This window comes from Frieseomelitta varia, unplaced genomic scaffold (assembly GCF_011392965.1).
Source record: "Frieseomelitta varia isolate USP_RPSP 00005682 unplaced genomic scaffold, Fvar_1.2 scaffold_287, whole genome shotgun sequence".
NCBI lineage: Eukaryota > Metazoa > Arthropoda > Insecta > Hymenoptera > Apidae > Frieseomelitta > Frieseomelitta varia.
The window spans coordinates 77,013-91,509 of NW_025110020.1; the positions used below are offsets into that span (position 1 = coordinate 77,013).

The window sequence follows — 14,497 nt, forward strand, 5'->3', positions numbered from 1 at the left end:
CTCCTACCTAGCCAGCAATTACCTTCGGATTACTCTCGGTGTGCATTGCTACAATTTCCACCGGGATCAATAACCAATGGCAAAACGAGCTATCCACGCGATTGGAGGCAGGCAGGTGAAAGAGAGAAGAACGTGAGGACAAGACAAGTCTTTTCTCGAGGCTCGGTGGGAGAGGGGGGGGGGGGGGGGGGGAAGAGAAAGGGAGAGTTCGGTGGCGCACCACGCGACCACGCAACGATCATTCCAGGAGCAGGCAGCATTGTCAACGTCGTACGTCGTGCGCTATAAAACTTGCGATTAAAAATGGAATCGAGCCTGGGTAGTCTCGTGTGTCTCGTGATCGTACCGATTTGTAAATACGTATCCGTACGAGGGAAGTAGATCTTCTCCGTAGGCGTTATCTGCGCTGCTTGCTAAGCTGCAGGGTGGTTCCGTCCATCGCGTTTCTGGATCGTATCGCCCCGAGGATCGATCGTGGTCGGGTGCACACGCGCTGACCGGTTGCGGTACGCGTTCGGGAACGCTTATACTCCGACTAGACAGAGGAGGAGGATCGCGATGTCAGATCGGCCATGTACAACTTCCTCGATGCTTCCTCCTCTTTCTCGTGGCACGTCCAACGTTCAGATTCTTCTCTTCCGTTTCCTCTCTCGTCGCCACTCTCGTCCATCGAAAGCAACCACCGCTGCTGCTGTCCCGTCCTCGTCGTCCTCGTCGTCGTCGTCGTCGTGGTCGTGGTCGTGGTCGTCGTCGTGGTCGTGGTCGTCGTCGTCGTCGCCGTTGTTGTCCTTGCCTGGTCGCGCGTACGTACGTGTGTGACGAGTAACGAGGCGCGCGCGCGCGCGCGCTGATCAGCGTATACTCGCGCACAGGGATCCCGAGACCCAGCCGTGCGGCAGGCTGACCGATTGGCGACTGAGACTCACCCTCTGTAGAGGCGCTGACTACCCCCGACTCAACGCGCCACCCCCCTCGACAACGCGCCGTCACCGCTGTGACGATCCTTCCACCCTCACTCCCCCGCCACCATCACGCATCCTTCTAATCCCCGTGGCGCTCGCGCTCGCGCCTGATTTCCTCTCGCGATTCCTTTTGGATTACTTGCCAACCCCCCTTTCCCAACGAACGACAACTTGCTTTTTTCTTTCTTTTTTTTTTCTTTTTCTTTTTTTCCTTTTGTTGAATATTGGAACCACGTACGCCGTTGTAGCTAATTGTTGGCTCAAAGTATCATAAATGTATAAAAATGTGAATCAGCATATATGCATTTATATTACTTGTGTAAAGTAATATAAAAGTATATTAGTTATGTATAAAGTAATTAGTATATACAGAGTGGTCACTGAAAGGCTGACTGATATGAAACAAAAAACGTTTACAAACACATTTACTCACGGGGTACCCCTAATACCTCTGCTAGTGACTATGATCTCGTCGATTAATCATTCCATTGTTGTTTTAGGTTACTTTTCATGTTTCCTATTAGACCACTGTATAAGTATCATAATTTTGAATGCATCGTCGTTAAGAATATGTAAGTACTTCTGCTAGTCTGTGAACTGCTGTGACTATAATCTCATTGATTAATCATTTTCTCGTTGTTTTAGGTTTCTCGTGTTTCATATTGAACTAATGTGTAGGTTGATTTGAACTTGAATGCATGTACTTAAGAATATGTAAGTACTTCTGACTGATGTGACTATAATCTTGTCGATTAATCATTTTCTTACTCGTGTGTAAGTATCTTGATACTTGTGATACTTGTCCGTGTACAGCTTGGTAAATCGTTGAATTTCCAGTGTTTGCATCTGTTCGATGAACTATGATTGTTTTTTTTTTTTTCTTTTTCAGGAACGTCGTACGTTGCAGCTTTGTAAATTGTTTTTGCATCATTTAAGAACGTGCTTTATCGTTTCGATGCTCCCGACGGGGAGAGATTATGGTTCCCAATAATCACGAAGCTCCGGATTTTAATTACCAATATGTCATGATGGCAAGTAAGTCGTTGACAAATGTGAATTGCATATGAATTATTAGACCGCAAATATTTATAGTAATCGATGCTTTCGATAAATAAATGGTCCGTAAATTATTGAAATTTATGTTCTCTTGATTTCAATGGTATCACAAATATATGTTCTAGATTCCAAAAGAGAGAATGACGTCGCTTCGAAACGCGAGAAAATCTCTAGTTTTATCCCAACAAAGGGAGAGAATTTTGAAGAGGAACTAACGTACAACGTATTGAATTTTATTTCTTTCTCATAAAAAACAACTTGATAACTTGCCTTTTTCTCTGTTTTGTAGTCTTCGCATGCTAAAATACCAACGTGTCACGTTGAGTGCAAGAATTTGCTGCTGTTCTCCGACAGATGTAATCAATAAGTATACTCACGGCCACAGAAGTGTACGTACATGTGCACACGTTTATCTTGCGCCGATATGCGGCACGAGCGACAAACGTATCGGAGAAGTTAAAAGATAAAAATACGTGACGTGAAGAAAGGAGTCTTTAGTTTCCTCCCCCGTGTCACGTTCCGTGCCACGTGGATCATCAGTGACCCACATTGCCCCGCGTTGCCAGCAAACTTCTATGATACAAACAAAAAACGAAGTGAAACCCTAAGGACGAGCACGTGCTAGCAGAGACGACGATTACTCTCGTTTGAATTTTGTGCTGTGCAGAGTTGGAACATCCGGTCACGGAGCGGAAGAAGCAGGAATTTTCGACCGTTTTCTGACCGAACACCTGACGAACTTATTGCGCTTATTGGGTTAATGGAGGGCACGTGATACGCTTGTCAGTCCGTAATTAAAGCAGAAAGAGGAGAAAAGTTGGAAGAATGTCTGAATGACTGAAGTCTGCAGTGGAGTAGATTATAACACCGTGGAACAGTCAACTAGTCAAAGATTTATGAGTCGAATAATTAGGAGCTCCTGGTTACAAATGTGCTGTTAATTTTTCTAGATTGACTCTAGTTTTCAACACATGTTTTATGTGGTATCCATTGTTTGCCCTGTTGTCTAATTCGACGTCCTAAACACGGGCCTGATACGCTTGTTCAACATTTTTCTTTCTTTCTCGCAACCGTGTGTTGCCACAAACTACAACAGAAAACATCAGAATTTTTTACACACTATTTATGCAATGAAAAATGCTCAAAAAAGGACACTAGTTAAACTAACATTAATAAAACAAGTTCTTATTTTTTTTCCTTAGTGTAATGGACTAGAAGAAAAAAAATACTAATATACTGAATAGACGAGGATCTCAGAAGCTTCGGTTCAGCAGGTAAACACCATTGTTTCCCTTTACTAATGCGACGTGAGCCTGTTGAAAGCTGAAGCTGAATTGATCGATTCTATTTTCTACTTTGACTGAATCATTAGTTTCACATTGTGAAAATACTATGATTGTAGTATATTATGGTATAGCAATATATACGAATATATTATGATAATAATATATATAATATATAGTATAGTATAGTAATATATATATTATAATAATATATAGTACACTGTAGTATAGCATGATTGTAGTGTGTTATAGTATAATGTTCAACGTTTCAGGAAAAGAATCTTCATCTCGTAAATTTTTCATAAAAAAAGATGATAGATAGAAATAATTGCGAATTTTGAGATATTTGAAAAGAATATTTTCGACAACTCTCTCGTAGAATTGGCCTCAATGAGAAGGTAGTAGTGTAAATATATTTTCTTTGAAAACGAGATAAATACGTAACATCCCTATTTACCTCGTGGATTTCGTAACCGAATTTCCAAGCGTTTATGACTACGTTCAGTAAGCTACTTAACATTTGAAAGCGTGCAGATAAAGCTTCGCCCACAAATTTTGCTGGAATTAAAAATTTCGTCGCTCGTGCTACTTTCCATATACACCGTCGTAAAAACATGAAATCTGACGGACATCCGCTATCCACCGATTGTAATACATTCCGCGCGAAATCGATACGCGACGTCGTTTTTTTTTTTTTTAAATTAATAATTTCAAGATTAAATATCATTAAATCATCGGTCATTAAATGATGAGATAATTGTTTTGAAATATAACATCCATTCGGTATGGACGATTGCCAATAAAAAAAAAAAAAATACGTGTCGAATATCTTTTTCGAGAACTACATTTAAGCCAAATTTCGTCAAAATTTCGACGCTTCGATTACGTTACGCCTCATAAGAACGAAATCGTAAAAATCATCAGGCATTAACGTGCCTGGAATATCTTTAAAATCACCAGCAAATGCTTCCTCCAATTTCCCAGTTCTTCGACTCTGACTTTACGACTGAGGCTGTTCCACCACCGGGGAACCGTGCGTGCGTGTTCGCGCGAGCGAAACGCGGAAGCGAAACGAGCCACCAGCGCCGCCAGGGGCGTCTCGTTATCCGCAAATTTCCGGCCGAGTTGTTTACCGTTTTAACCAACGACCCTTTAATTACTTCAACGACCCACGAAGTTGACCCACGTCTAACAGCCACTCCCGTCGAGCGTGTCACGTTAATGAAGTTTCCTTTTCGTTTCAAGATTTCTCCCGTCAATCGGTGAGAAGCGGATTCCGTCGGCGAAAAGAAAGAAAACAAAACGAAAAAACGCCAGCACTCTTGAGAAGGACGCAGGCGGCTTGCCAGCTTCAAAGATATCTAACCCGACGAACCAGAACTTGGAAAATGAAGTTTGGGAAATTCAATCTCGCTCGAGTGACGAACTGTGTGCTCCCATTGTAAATTCGCAGGATAGAACCTCTGCAAGTTCTTCTTTTTTTTCCCCCCCTTCTTTTAGCGTTAGAGGTCTAAGTTTACTAGGCATTAACGGTCAAAGGATTGATTGAATTCGGAAAGTAATTCGATGATGGTGAATTATACAGGGTAATAAGCTTAATTGGAACGTTCCTGAAAAGGCGACAGGAGTAAGACAGACAAAGGGGGAAGAATAAAGAGAGAAAGAGAGAGTTGGTTGGCGTCCGATCGAAGTTGTCGAGGGGAGGGCGCCACCTTGCCGACCCGTTTCCATTGGCTCCCGCGGATCCGGTACGCTCTGTCTTTGCAAATTCGTTTGTGAAGTCCGAGAAAGAGAAAAGGAAGAATTTTAGGAACGCACACAAAAAAAAACATTTTCATTCGAGGATAGAAAAAAAAAGAAAAAAAATACCAGCGATAAAAAAGCGTTGATGGAAAGAAGAGAACGCAAAGTGGTACGTCCATATTGTGATGATATAGAAGCGAAAGTTGGCCAAACGAAGATTCTGCAATTAGAACGAAAAATAAGAGGTACGTGAGAATTCCGCGGAATTGAGTTTCCAACGGTGACAAAAGGCAACTTCCAACGTTCTTCCAGGGACAGGTTACCTCGTGAAGCGATGAGAGAGAGAGAGAGAGAGAACAAAATCTGCCGGTGAAGAAGAGCCCCCCGACATTTCGGCGTTCACCGACGGAATATTTACACTGTGAACAGCCGCGGCACACGCGCGCGCGCACTTTGATTCTCTCTGACACTAATTGCGAGCCGCGTCTGGCTGCCTCTTCTCGGCCCCAAATTAATTAATGGCATACCAAATGACGAGTCGCGCAGAGATTCGCCCGTCCCCCCCTCGTTGCGCCGGCGAAAAAGCGAAATAATACGGTGTACGATCGTGCCGCGAATATCAATGCTTCCTTCGTTGTCATCAAGAAGCGGGGACTCGCGTGCTCGTTAATGATGTGCCATCCTACGTTGTACGATATAGCTTTTTAACCACACTTTTTTTCCTTCTCTCTTCTTTTTTTTTTTTTTTTATTCATTTTTACAGTCACACAGACGCAGGACAAATCGTTGCGATTTAATCGTCGAGATGATCGCTTAAAGCCCGAGCCACTTTTTTGCACGTCAACACAGAGTGATCCGTTCTGTCAATAGTTTTGGTTCGTTACGGACAGAGTGGCAACTGATATCCGATACTTTAACGGTATACGCGAGTACAGACGATCTGTTTTTGCGTTGATTATGTTTTCAGGACAATCAATAGGAGATTTCCTCGAGGAAGGAATTTTTAATATTATTTGCGAAGCGTGACAACTTCTACGGTACGAAATAATTATTCTATTTTAATGCTTCTTTTTATAAATTAATTTCCTTGACAGAAGGATTTAAAGAGGTCAGAAATGATTATAAAGATCTTCCAGATGAAACAAACATAGCGGAAGAGGTAGCCATGTTTTATTAACAGACGCATCAGTTGAACAAATATAATTATTTAATGCGTTCAACAATAAATTAAATTCCTAACCAATAGGTAATTCTATGGATTACGTTATGATCTATTTATAACAATTTCAAATGTTAATTGATTAACTTCAATATAATTTACGACTACATGATAATAAATAATTTTTCTATTACAGATTAATCGCGTAAATTGAATACGTCTACCATCAAACATCGCCCCCTGAAAATCTTCTCTGAAGCGAATAGAACTCGTGATCTATAAAAATGTTTAACAATAGCAACAAGATGGTCAACTAACCAAGATATTTAGCCCACAATTAGTATTTCAGCATTTTCCTGCTCGTAAACATTTCACAAAGTAGCATCATTACAATCCATAATCCGATTCGGTTTATACAATATATATAAACCAGGGAAGAACATTATTTCTCCGCTTTTGAGTATTTAACTGCTGTTCAGTTCAGTCACGTATTCACACGAACCCGGGTGCGTTCGAGCGGAAGCAGAAGAAACGATCCAACGGTATTAATTACGCGCGATCGTCAGCCACTTGGAGGGAGTAAGATACACTCGGAGAGTCAATTGGCTGGTGGCCAAATGGACTTTTACGTACGCTTCACTTACGCAGCACCTATTCAAAATCAATGAAACAGTTCGCTTATTGATTAATCGTTCGGCATCGATCCAGCAGAAACAGGGGTATCCTACCGATTGTTACGCGTTTATGAAGAATGTGCTCGGATATGCGAAAATATCTACATAATTATATGCAAAAATATGTAATTATATAACATTTGGTAGGTAAAACAATTTTTCAGCCAGATTCCATGCCGTAGTCAAGTAACAATTGATCGTCAAAATTATTTAAAATTAAATTGAATATTTACATACACAGGTATTTAAATGGTAAAGATTAAAGTTCTGTAATAATGGATTTAGGGCACGCTAGAGTTAATACAAAAAAGGATCGAAGTGGAAAATTTTTCTATTTGGTAAAATCCTCTTGTGAGTGTAGATCTAAAAACTGTACACGAGGCCATTAAATTGTGGCAAACGCAATGCGGAAGAATATGTTGTCACGCGTGCACGTGCAAGCAGAATGGCAGCCCCCATTGTCGCGACACGCGATCGACCTTGATCCACTTTTTTCTTTCTCAGGTACTTCTGGTTCCTTTCTGTTCGAAGGAAGCACGCGATAATAAATTTCGTAACACGCTAACGAAACGCTCGTGATCCCTTAAGATTCGTGACACCAAGTTATTGACAGACAAGACCCTTTCTTTCAACTTCTGCCATGTCCTTTCGTCACTCGTACTCGCACATTGAAAAACTACGTCGTTCTCAGAACGATTTTATGTAAACGAAAACAACTTTATTGTAACAAAATTCAATAACTATCGTCGAATGATCGTTTTATTTACAACTTACAAACACACTAAACAGTCGAGCATCCTCAATCTTTGCTCTTCTTCTCCTGAGAACCTTCGTTTTCCGACAGTGCACTTGTGATACCGACTTTCTTCAATTCAGCTACCAATTCACCGTTTTTATGCATTTCTAAGAGGATATCACATCCCCCCACGAATTCACCATTTATGAATACTTGTGGTATCGTAGGCCAGTTAGAGAAATCCTTGATACCTAGACATCATTATTTAAATTACACATTACTCTAGTCTCATTTATATTTGCATCAGGAATCGAAATTAACAAGTTTTTAAAAAAATCCTGTTTGAAATTGTATATTTAAATGTATCTGTTTCTGTGGAATTTTTATAAAAAAGTACACATAGAAACACTTTTGAACAGTGTTTTTATAGGACAGATATTTCTGGAATCTGTACAATAAAAGTTGCATGAAAAGAAGTTATTTTGGAACATTTAATCAAAAGTCCATTTTTACATTACTATTAAGTGTCAGTATTTTTATAAATATCGAGAATCTTTTTAATACTGATGAACAAGTTATCTAATGGAAAAATCCTTATCCTTATATTTTACAAGTTATATTCTGTCTGAAACTTTTATTCTTTAGAACATTTCTAACTTGTAATGCAAGAACATTTTTCGAAGTTTTACAATCCATACTTTAAACGGAACCCATTTAAAAGTTACTTGATTTCTTCAATCCCTGATTTACATACTTTGATTGTTCTTTTTTAATACTTTTGTTATTTTTTTGCATTATAAGTTTCATTTGTTTATTTTTATCGTACCAAAGGATTTCTATCCATAAATAATAGGCAGTGGCTCAAGAATTAAATTGAATTCACTAGGTACAAAATTTAGTTTCAACACTGATCACCCAAAGAATATTAACCTTGTCTAAGCGATTCATCCTCGAGAACGTCATGAGCGTCATACTTGACATCGTGCATCCTCAATATCTGTACAACGGCATTGCTAAAGCCGCATTTAGGACTGTCCGGAACACCTTTCATAAACACAACGACTTTGTTTTTCTGTAAAACGTAATTGACATTTAATTGAAATCATCCAACAGTCTATACAGTGTTAGCTCTATGCATACTTCCAACTAGTAACAGTTTTAATCGGCTTATGATTTTTACAAAGATCTATATCACGCGATTCGACGTAAATCAACAGTAACAGATCAGTATTTAGGCGTATATTTATATATTTCATTCATTTAATAATAAAATCATTGACAAATGTAAACGTACCTTAACGAGGTTAGCAATCTTATCAACAGTCGTTGAAAAACTTCTGATGGACTTGTACAATCTAAACGGAGTCATATTTCGGCAGTGTCGTTGAAAACTAGATGACAAAACTTGAATTTTCTTAATGGGAAAACAACACAACAGGTTACCCGGTCAACACATTAATCAAGAGTGGATTACGCCATATTGGTTTTCCTCATTCGCTTGAAGCGACTAGTGTCGCCATCTGCAGACAGACAAAAACAGCTCACGAACTAATTTTAATCTGACGAAAATTTAATAAATCTCCTGAAATTATTTATATATATTCGGTAACTCGATTAATCTATAGCGCTAACGAAAGCACGATATCGTTAGATAAATTAGATCTCTGTATGACCGACACAACGAACGACCACATTTTTATTGGTGGTTTCGTTCGCGTTAGATGTCGCGATCATTTTCTAAATCATTCGCCGTTTCTAACATTACACGAATTAATTTCTCGGGCAAAAAAAAATTCGCGTGCATGCATTTACGTAACTATTACACTACGCTTAAATTACGTAATATCTGACGTTGTATCGGATTACATCGTGTCATAATTGAATATTTTATTTACCAATCGTCGCTTCGTGTTTATTAACAAAATGATTATCGCCATTCGATATTTATTTATTTAGTTTCGTGTATTCGAAATTGTACGCTTTATCACACTGATGTCATATATCAATTCTGCCTTTGCGATACGTATCTGCTAACAACGAACGCGACGTGTTTTTAGGAAACACGACAATTTTCGGGAAATACTACAGCGTTCCAGATGGATTCATAAAGGACAGCGTCGTATAACCCCGTTTCACCGTACCGACTTCAAATTCGATCTACGTTCATGGCCTACTTCTGTCTACGCTCGCGACGCAAGGAATCCTCGGCCACGATACTTTTCAAATCATTAAATATTCTCCCCTCGGTAAATATTAAACGTCATCCCAATGAATCACGTACGGTTGATTTATTCGAGCACCGAACAATGAAAATATCGAGGATCCGAAAACGTCGAACTTAAGGGGAAAGAAATGAATAAAAAATTTCCATCGTTGACTTTCCAATTTCTTTAAATTATATAGATAAAATACCACGTAGACAATACGTCGCGCGATGCATCTTCTTTCTTTACTCCAATGTAGTATCATTTCCAATAACATGGACAAAAGTGAGAAGTAAGATAATTTCAAATCAAGCGTCAAAAACCACCCAATAACAATTTATAATTTCCAAAAGTGTTAATAAAGTAAATATCTTTTTTTTTTTTGTTGTGACAAAAACTTTTGCTTGAATTTGACACTCTGCGCGGTCGGTATTTCAGTATACAACGTAAGCCGGCTACACGAATGCTCCATAAATACCGAAAATTTATCTTATCTCATTTTCACGCGTTATCGATTCGACCGAAAAGTCGAGTAAATTTTTAGAAGACTGACAAATTCACGACGAAACGTATCTGTTTTCTTCATAGAATCAAAACTTCATAGAATTGTGTTGACCTCCGGATGACCAAACTACATCGTCGTGAATTGCGATATAACGATGCGAAACAACGTAGTTGCCGCGACGTCACTATCATTCTTTGAAAACCGCTCATTGACGCGAGGGATATCGATTTTTTCAAAAATAATCTCTGACAGAGCGCATGTTTTCTCAGTTTGAACGAACAAGTTTGTGCAACATGCGCAATAACTTATTTGAGAACATTCCTCCTTAATGGCTAACTAATAAATGATTCCTTCGACTAAATGTAAATAGGATAAAAAATTATTATATATACATATAATAATATTACATAATATTATATATACATATAATAATATTTTTTAATACACGATATATAATATTTACCGAATTATTTATTGTATTATTATATCATGATACATGTAACATACACTAATATATCTTACATAACGAAATATATATCTAATAAATACATATATAACGAAACAAATATATATATATATATATAATAAATACAAATATAAAAATACAATACAAATATATGTACAATAAATAACATACACTAATGTATATTACATAACGAAAAATATATATATATATAATAAATACACAGTTTTTTTTACAATTATTTTAACAATATATTACTATAATTTAGAACGATAATATGTAAATATATAGGTTTTTAAGTTGGCACTACACTTACGCTAGCGTTCAGCAATTGGAATACGCTCTAGCGAGGTTACATTGTTTATGTACACGTACACAGTTTCTTGATCCTATTTAAAACTGACGCCACCAATTAGCGATATGTATTTTCGATAATCTTGGCCAAGTGAATACGTTATTGTTTACAAGTTGTTGGCAGATAGTGTTTTTTCCTATTCCCTAACTGCCACGTGTTGTTATCGTATTTAAATCGTATTTACCCACAATCGTGTAAATTTTACTTACGTACGTATGTACGTGCGTGTATGTGTACAACTTACGTGTCTTCTTTTTCTTTTTCTTTTTTTACTGTTTCCTTTTTCTTTATTCGAATAGCGTTGCACGCATAACCCACGCCAACTGTACTTTCTTCGTGACGTAACGGTGAAAAATCGTTACAGGGAAAACTCGTTAACCGACAACACGTCCGCAGCACGTGGTTGTCCTTTCCGAGGCAATGACGTCAGGTCGAAATCATGGTCACCGTGACCGATCGCCATGGAAACTGCTCGGAGCGTACGCCGACGCGACGCGAGAACGCCCACGAGGATTTTAAAGTTCGAGAGCTGGCCTGACGGCACAGCATCCCGTTGTATACAGCTTCACGGATGAAGTCCTTGCGATAGGTCGGGGGATGAAAGCACGAAAATAGCAACAGGTAAAAATGTTGAAAAAAATATTCGTTTCCAGCCGGATCGCATTGAATCGTATGAAATCGTTTTTCACCGTCGACCGTCAGGCTAAAAATTCATTGAAATTTTCAAATGCTTCCGAACAAATACCAGTTAATTTTTCTTTTTTTTTTTTTTAATTCGATGAAAATGAAACAATTAAAAAAAGAGAGAGAGAGAGAGAGGAAAAGGTGGGAACGAGTTTTCACAATCGACGCAAACATCGGTTCACGTTACAGATTGTTTCAAAATATCGTCATTTATTATAAATATATTTATAAATATATACATATGTATATATGTACATATATGTATATATGTACATTTATAAATGCGCGTATAAATTTTTTCACTGAAGCCTTCCCTTTTGGGGAAAATCGAATTCGAAAATTTATCAACTACGCTCGAATTTGGCTAATTGCATACTGGAATAATCGACACGTAGATATTCTACGTGCAGAAATAAGTGAAAAATATGGAATAAAATTTTTTTCGTTCAAGACATCGTTTTCACGAAAATAAACTTCGAATATGTTTTGTTAAGAATTACCTATTTGATAGATCTTCAAACTCGATTTTTTCGAAAACAACGGCTTTAATAAAAAAATTTTGTTCCTTCTTTTCGACATATTTTTTACACCTTGGTATCACCTCACAATCGGTTATAAATATTGTATGTAAATATATACACGTTATGCATACATATACATATTAAATTTATATATTTGTTATAAATACACGATTAAATTCTCACGCGTGTCCATCTGGCCTAACCAGGCATGACCTTCGAGCGGATGTAATAGATACTTTTTTTTGTTTTGTTTTCGTCATCGCGCAAGACGCGACAGGCCTACTTATTGTCCACCTTCTACGCGTTCCTGTTACAAATCGTACAGTCGATGTGGTAATCAATTTCTCGATCTTTTCTCTTTCACAGGCTGCTTATTGTCCGTGCGACGTTCCTTAACGAAACGTAACACAAACGGTGGAATTCGAGCCGCGTATGAATATGTATGCAATGGTAGAATATACACGTATAAACTGCAGAAACACGGATAGAGGGCTCGAGCTTGATACACGAATTTACATACGCTTTTAACTCTTTGGATAAAGTAGAGTTACGCGACGTACTTTACCGATACAGCCAACAATTGCATCTTACAACCGTCCGCTTACGTTCCGGTTATTTTTCTTCGTGTAACCAACGCGAAGCTACATCCCACGAGAAGAGCGTCGTTTCGTTTAATAAGCGGAGAAATCGTTTTCGTTTTCGAGCGAGGAACAAGGAGTGAGGACCGAGGGACAAAATGAAGAGGAATGCCGACGGGATTATATCCGTATTCGGAGCGGACGATTGTTGCTCTGTTTTAACACGGTGACTACACCGTGACGAGGGGGTTTCACTTTGCCACAATGTTGGCAGCTACTGCCAGTTAATGCATTTTCGCTGGTGGCACGGTGACGCTAAATGATACGGTTTCCTGTTCGCGAGAAACTCGAAACTACCCGCGATACAAGATAGTATACCAAAACCAACAAGTAACGCGCAACTTTATTGGATAACCGAAAATATAACCTCCGCGTAAAAATTACAGCGCCTCTCCACCGTCCCCGCCGTCCCCCGCCTCGGCCCCCACCCCCACCCCCTTTGCTGCTCACTCCGCGCTACTTGTAATCGAAACTTGCCTAGCGTATTTCGCTTCGTGTAATGCAATTGAGCGCCGCATAAAATGACTCGCAGCGTTTTGTTAATCTCTTAACGCTCAAGGCCTTAGATGAAAACGCGCTTTAGTTTCTCGAATTAAAACGGAGAGTACTTTGACTGGAAAAGAAAGAAAAGAAAAGAAAAGAGGGAAGAAGCAGGGTTTGATGCGCTTCTGAAAACACGTAGTAGCGTTGCGCCAGTGTGCAACACTGGTAGCTAAGGAGTTGAGAAAGAACAACTTCAAAGGGAGAACAACTTTCTTTATTAAAAAAGAGAGAGAGAGAGAGAAAGAAGTAAGGAGTAAAACGTGATGGAAATTAGTAATCGGTGTCAGTGATAGGAAGACGGTTTCGGTAAGCAGACGAGACTTCGATGTTCGTCAGCTTGTCTTGATTATCCGCGCGGAGCTGCCTGGATAGATGGGGGAGGGGGGGAGAGGTTGTCGGCACCGGCGAGCATCTGCGACGGAGAACAAAACGCCAGAGCGAGAAGGAAGGAGCGGGGCCAGTCGAAACAACGAGGAGAAAACGATTCGCAAACGAGGAACGCGAACGTATCACCGCGGCACGTGCGACGAGGAGGGAGAAACCTTACGCCGATTCCTCCCGAGGTCGAACACGGGAGGAACGAAACAGAGAAAGACAGAGACCGGTCCCGCCGACCGTTCCGGCGCATACGAAACGAACTGGCGATGCACGTCAGCCAAAAATAAGAAAAAAAATTATCGCGCGCGCATATATTCGTCGACCGTATATCGAACACACGATAAGAATGAGATAAAGACATTTGCAAGCGGCGACCAGCCGTGTTTTTATACACGACCGCGAACGCACTTACTCGAAATGACAACCGTAACGTAATTGACGTTACGAGCCAACACTGATTTAAAACGTCCTCGCTCGAGTCCAATAAGCGTGTTTATGTCACTTCTTTTGCCGTGTCTTACTCTTCCCCGTTTATTTTTTCCGGTCAACGGCCATTAAAGGTACGCAAACGTTTAAATCGCTACCCTCCCCCC

At 39.4% G+C, this 14,497-nt stretch overlaps 2 protein-coding genes and 1 long non-coding RNA gene across 4 annotated transcripts; 2 read left to right on the forward strand and 1 right to left on the reverse strand.

The window, feature by feature from the left end:
* The first annotated feature begins 1,803 nt into the window (after window positions 1-1,803).
* On the forward strand, window positions 1,804-3,440 carry LOC122529434. The gene is made up of 3 exons (XM_043655572.1): window positions 1,804-1,997; window positions 2,144-2,234; window positions 2,308-3,440. Exons 1-3 carry the CDS (start codon window positions 1,940-1,942, stop codon window positions 2,483-2,485), a joined length of 327 nt encoding a protein of 108 aa, XP_043511507.1. The 5' UTR covers window positions 1,804-1,939; the 3' UTR covers window positions 2,486-3,440.
* Window positions 3,441-4,095: 655 nt separating this feature from the next.
* Window positions 4,096-7,625, forward strand: LOC122529436. Of its 2 annotated transcripts, XR_006306807.1 has the most exons (3): window positions 4,096-6,081; window positions 6,181-6,290; window positions 6,400-7,625. It is a non-coding gene; the product is annotated as an uncharacterized LOC122529436 (long non-coding RNA). The 2 variants fall into 2 exon arrangements; XR_006306806.1 differs by lacking the exon at window positions 6,400-7,625 and having other exon boundaries at window positions 6,181-6,398.
* LOC122529433 (glutaredoxin-related protein 5, mitochondrial) lies at window positions 7,582-9,121 on the reverse strand. The gene is made up of 3 exons (XM_043655571.1): window positions 8,908-9,121; window positions 8,544-8,685; window positions 7,582-7,864 (listed from the first exon to the last, which is right to left on the reverse strand). Exons 1-3 carry the CDS (start codon window positions 8,980-8,982, stop codon window positions 7,677-7,679), a joined length of 405 nt encoding a protein of 134 aa, XP_043511506.1. The 5' UTR covers window positions 8,983-9,121; the 3' UTR covers window positions 7,582-7,676.
* Between the last annotated feature and the right edge of the window lie 5,376 nt (window positions 9,122-14,497).

Coding starts and splice junctions, on each gene's coding strand:
- LOC122529434 (XM_043655572.1), top strand. CDS start 1,940: ATGGTTCCCAATAATCACGAAGCTCCGGATTTTAATTACCAATATGTC. Junction 1,998..2,143: donor CCAATATGTCATGATGGCAA/GTAAGTCGTTGA, acceptor TATATGTTCTAG/ATTCCAAAAGAGAGAATGAC. Junction 2,235..2,307: donor AATTTTGAAGAGGAACTAAC/GTACAACGTATT, acceptor TCTGTTTTGTAG/TCTTCGCATGCTAAAATACC.
- LOC122529433 (XM_043655571.1), bottom strand. CDS start 8,982: ATGACTCCGTTTAGATTGTACAAGTCCATCAGAAGTTTTTCAACGACT. Junction 8,686..8,907: donor AGATTGCTAACCTCGTTAAG/GTACGTTTACAT, acceptor TACGTTTTACAG/AAAAACAAAGTCGTTGTGTT. Junction 7,865..8,543: donor GGATGAATCGCTTAGACAAG/GTTAATATTCTT, acceptor AATGATGTCTAG/GTATCAAGGATTTCTCTAAC.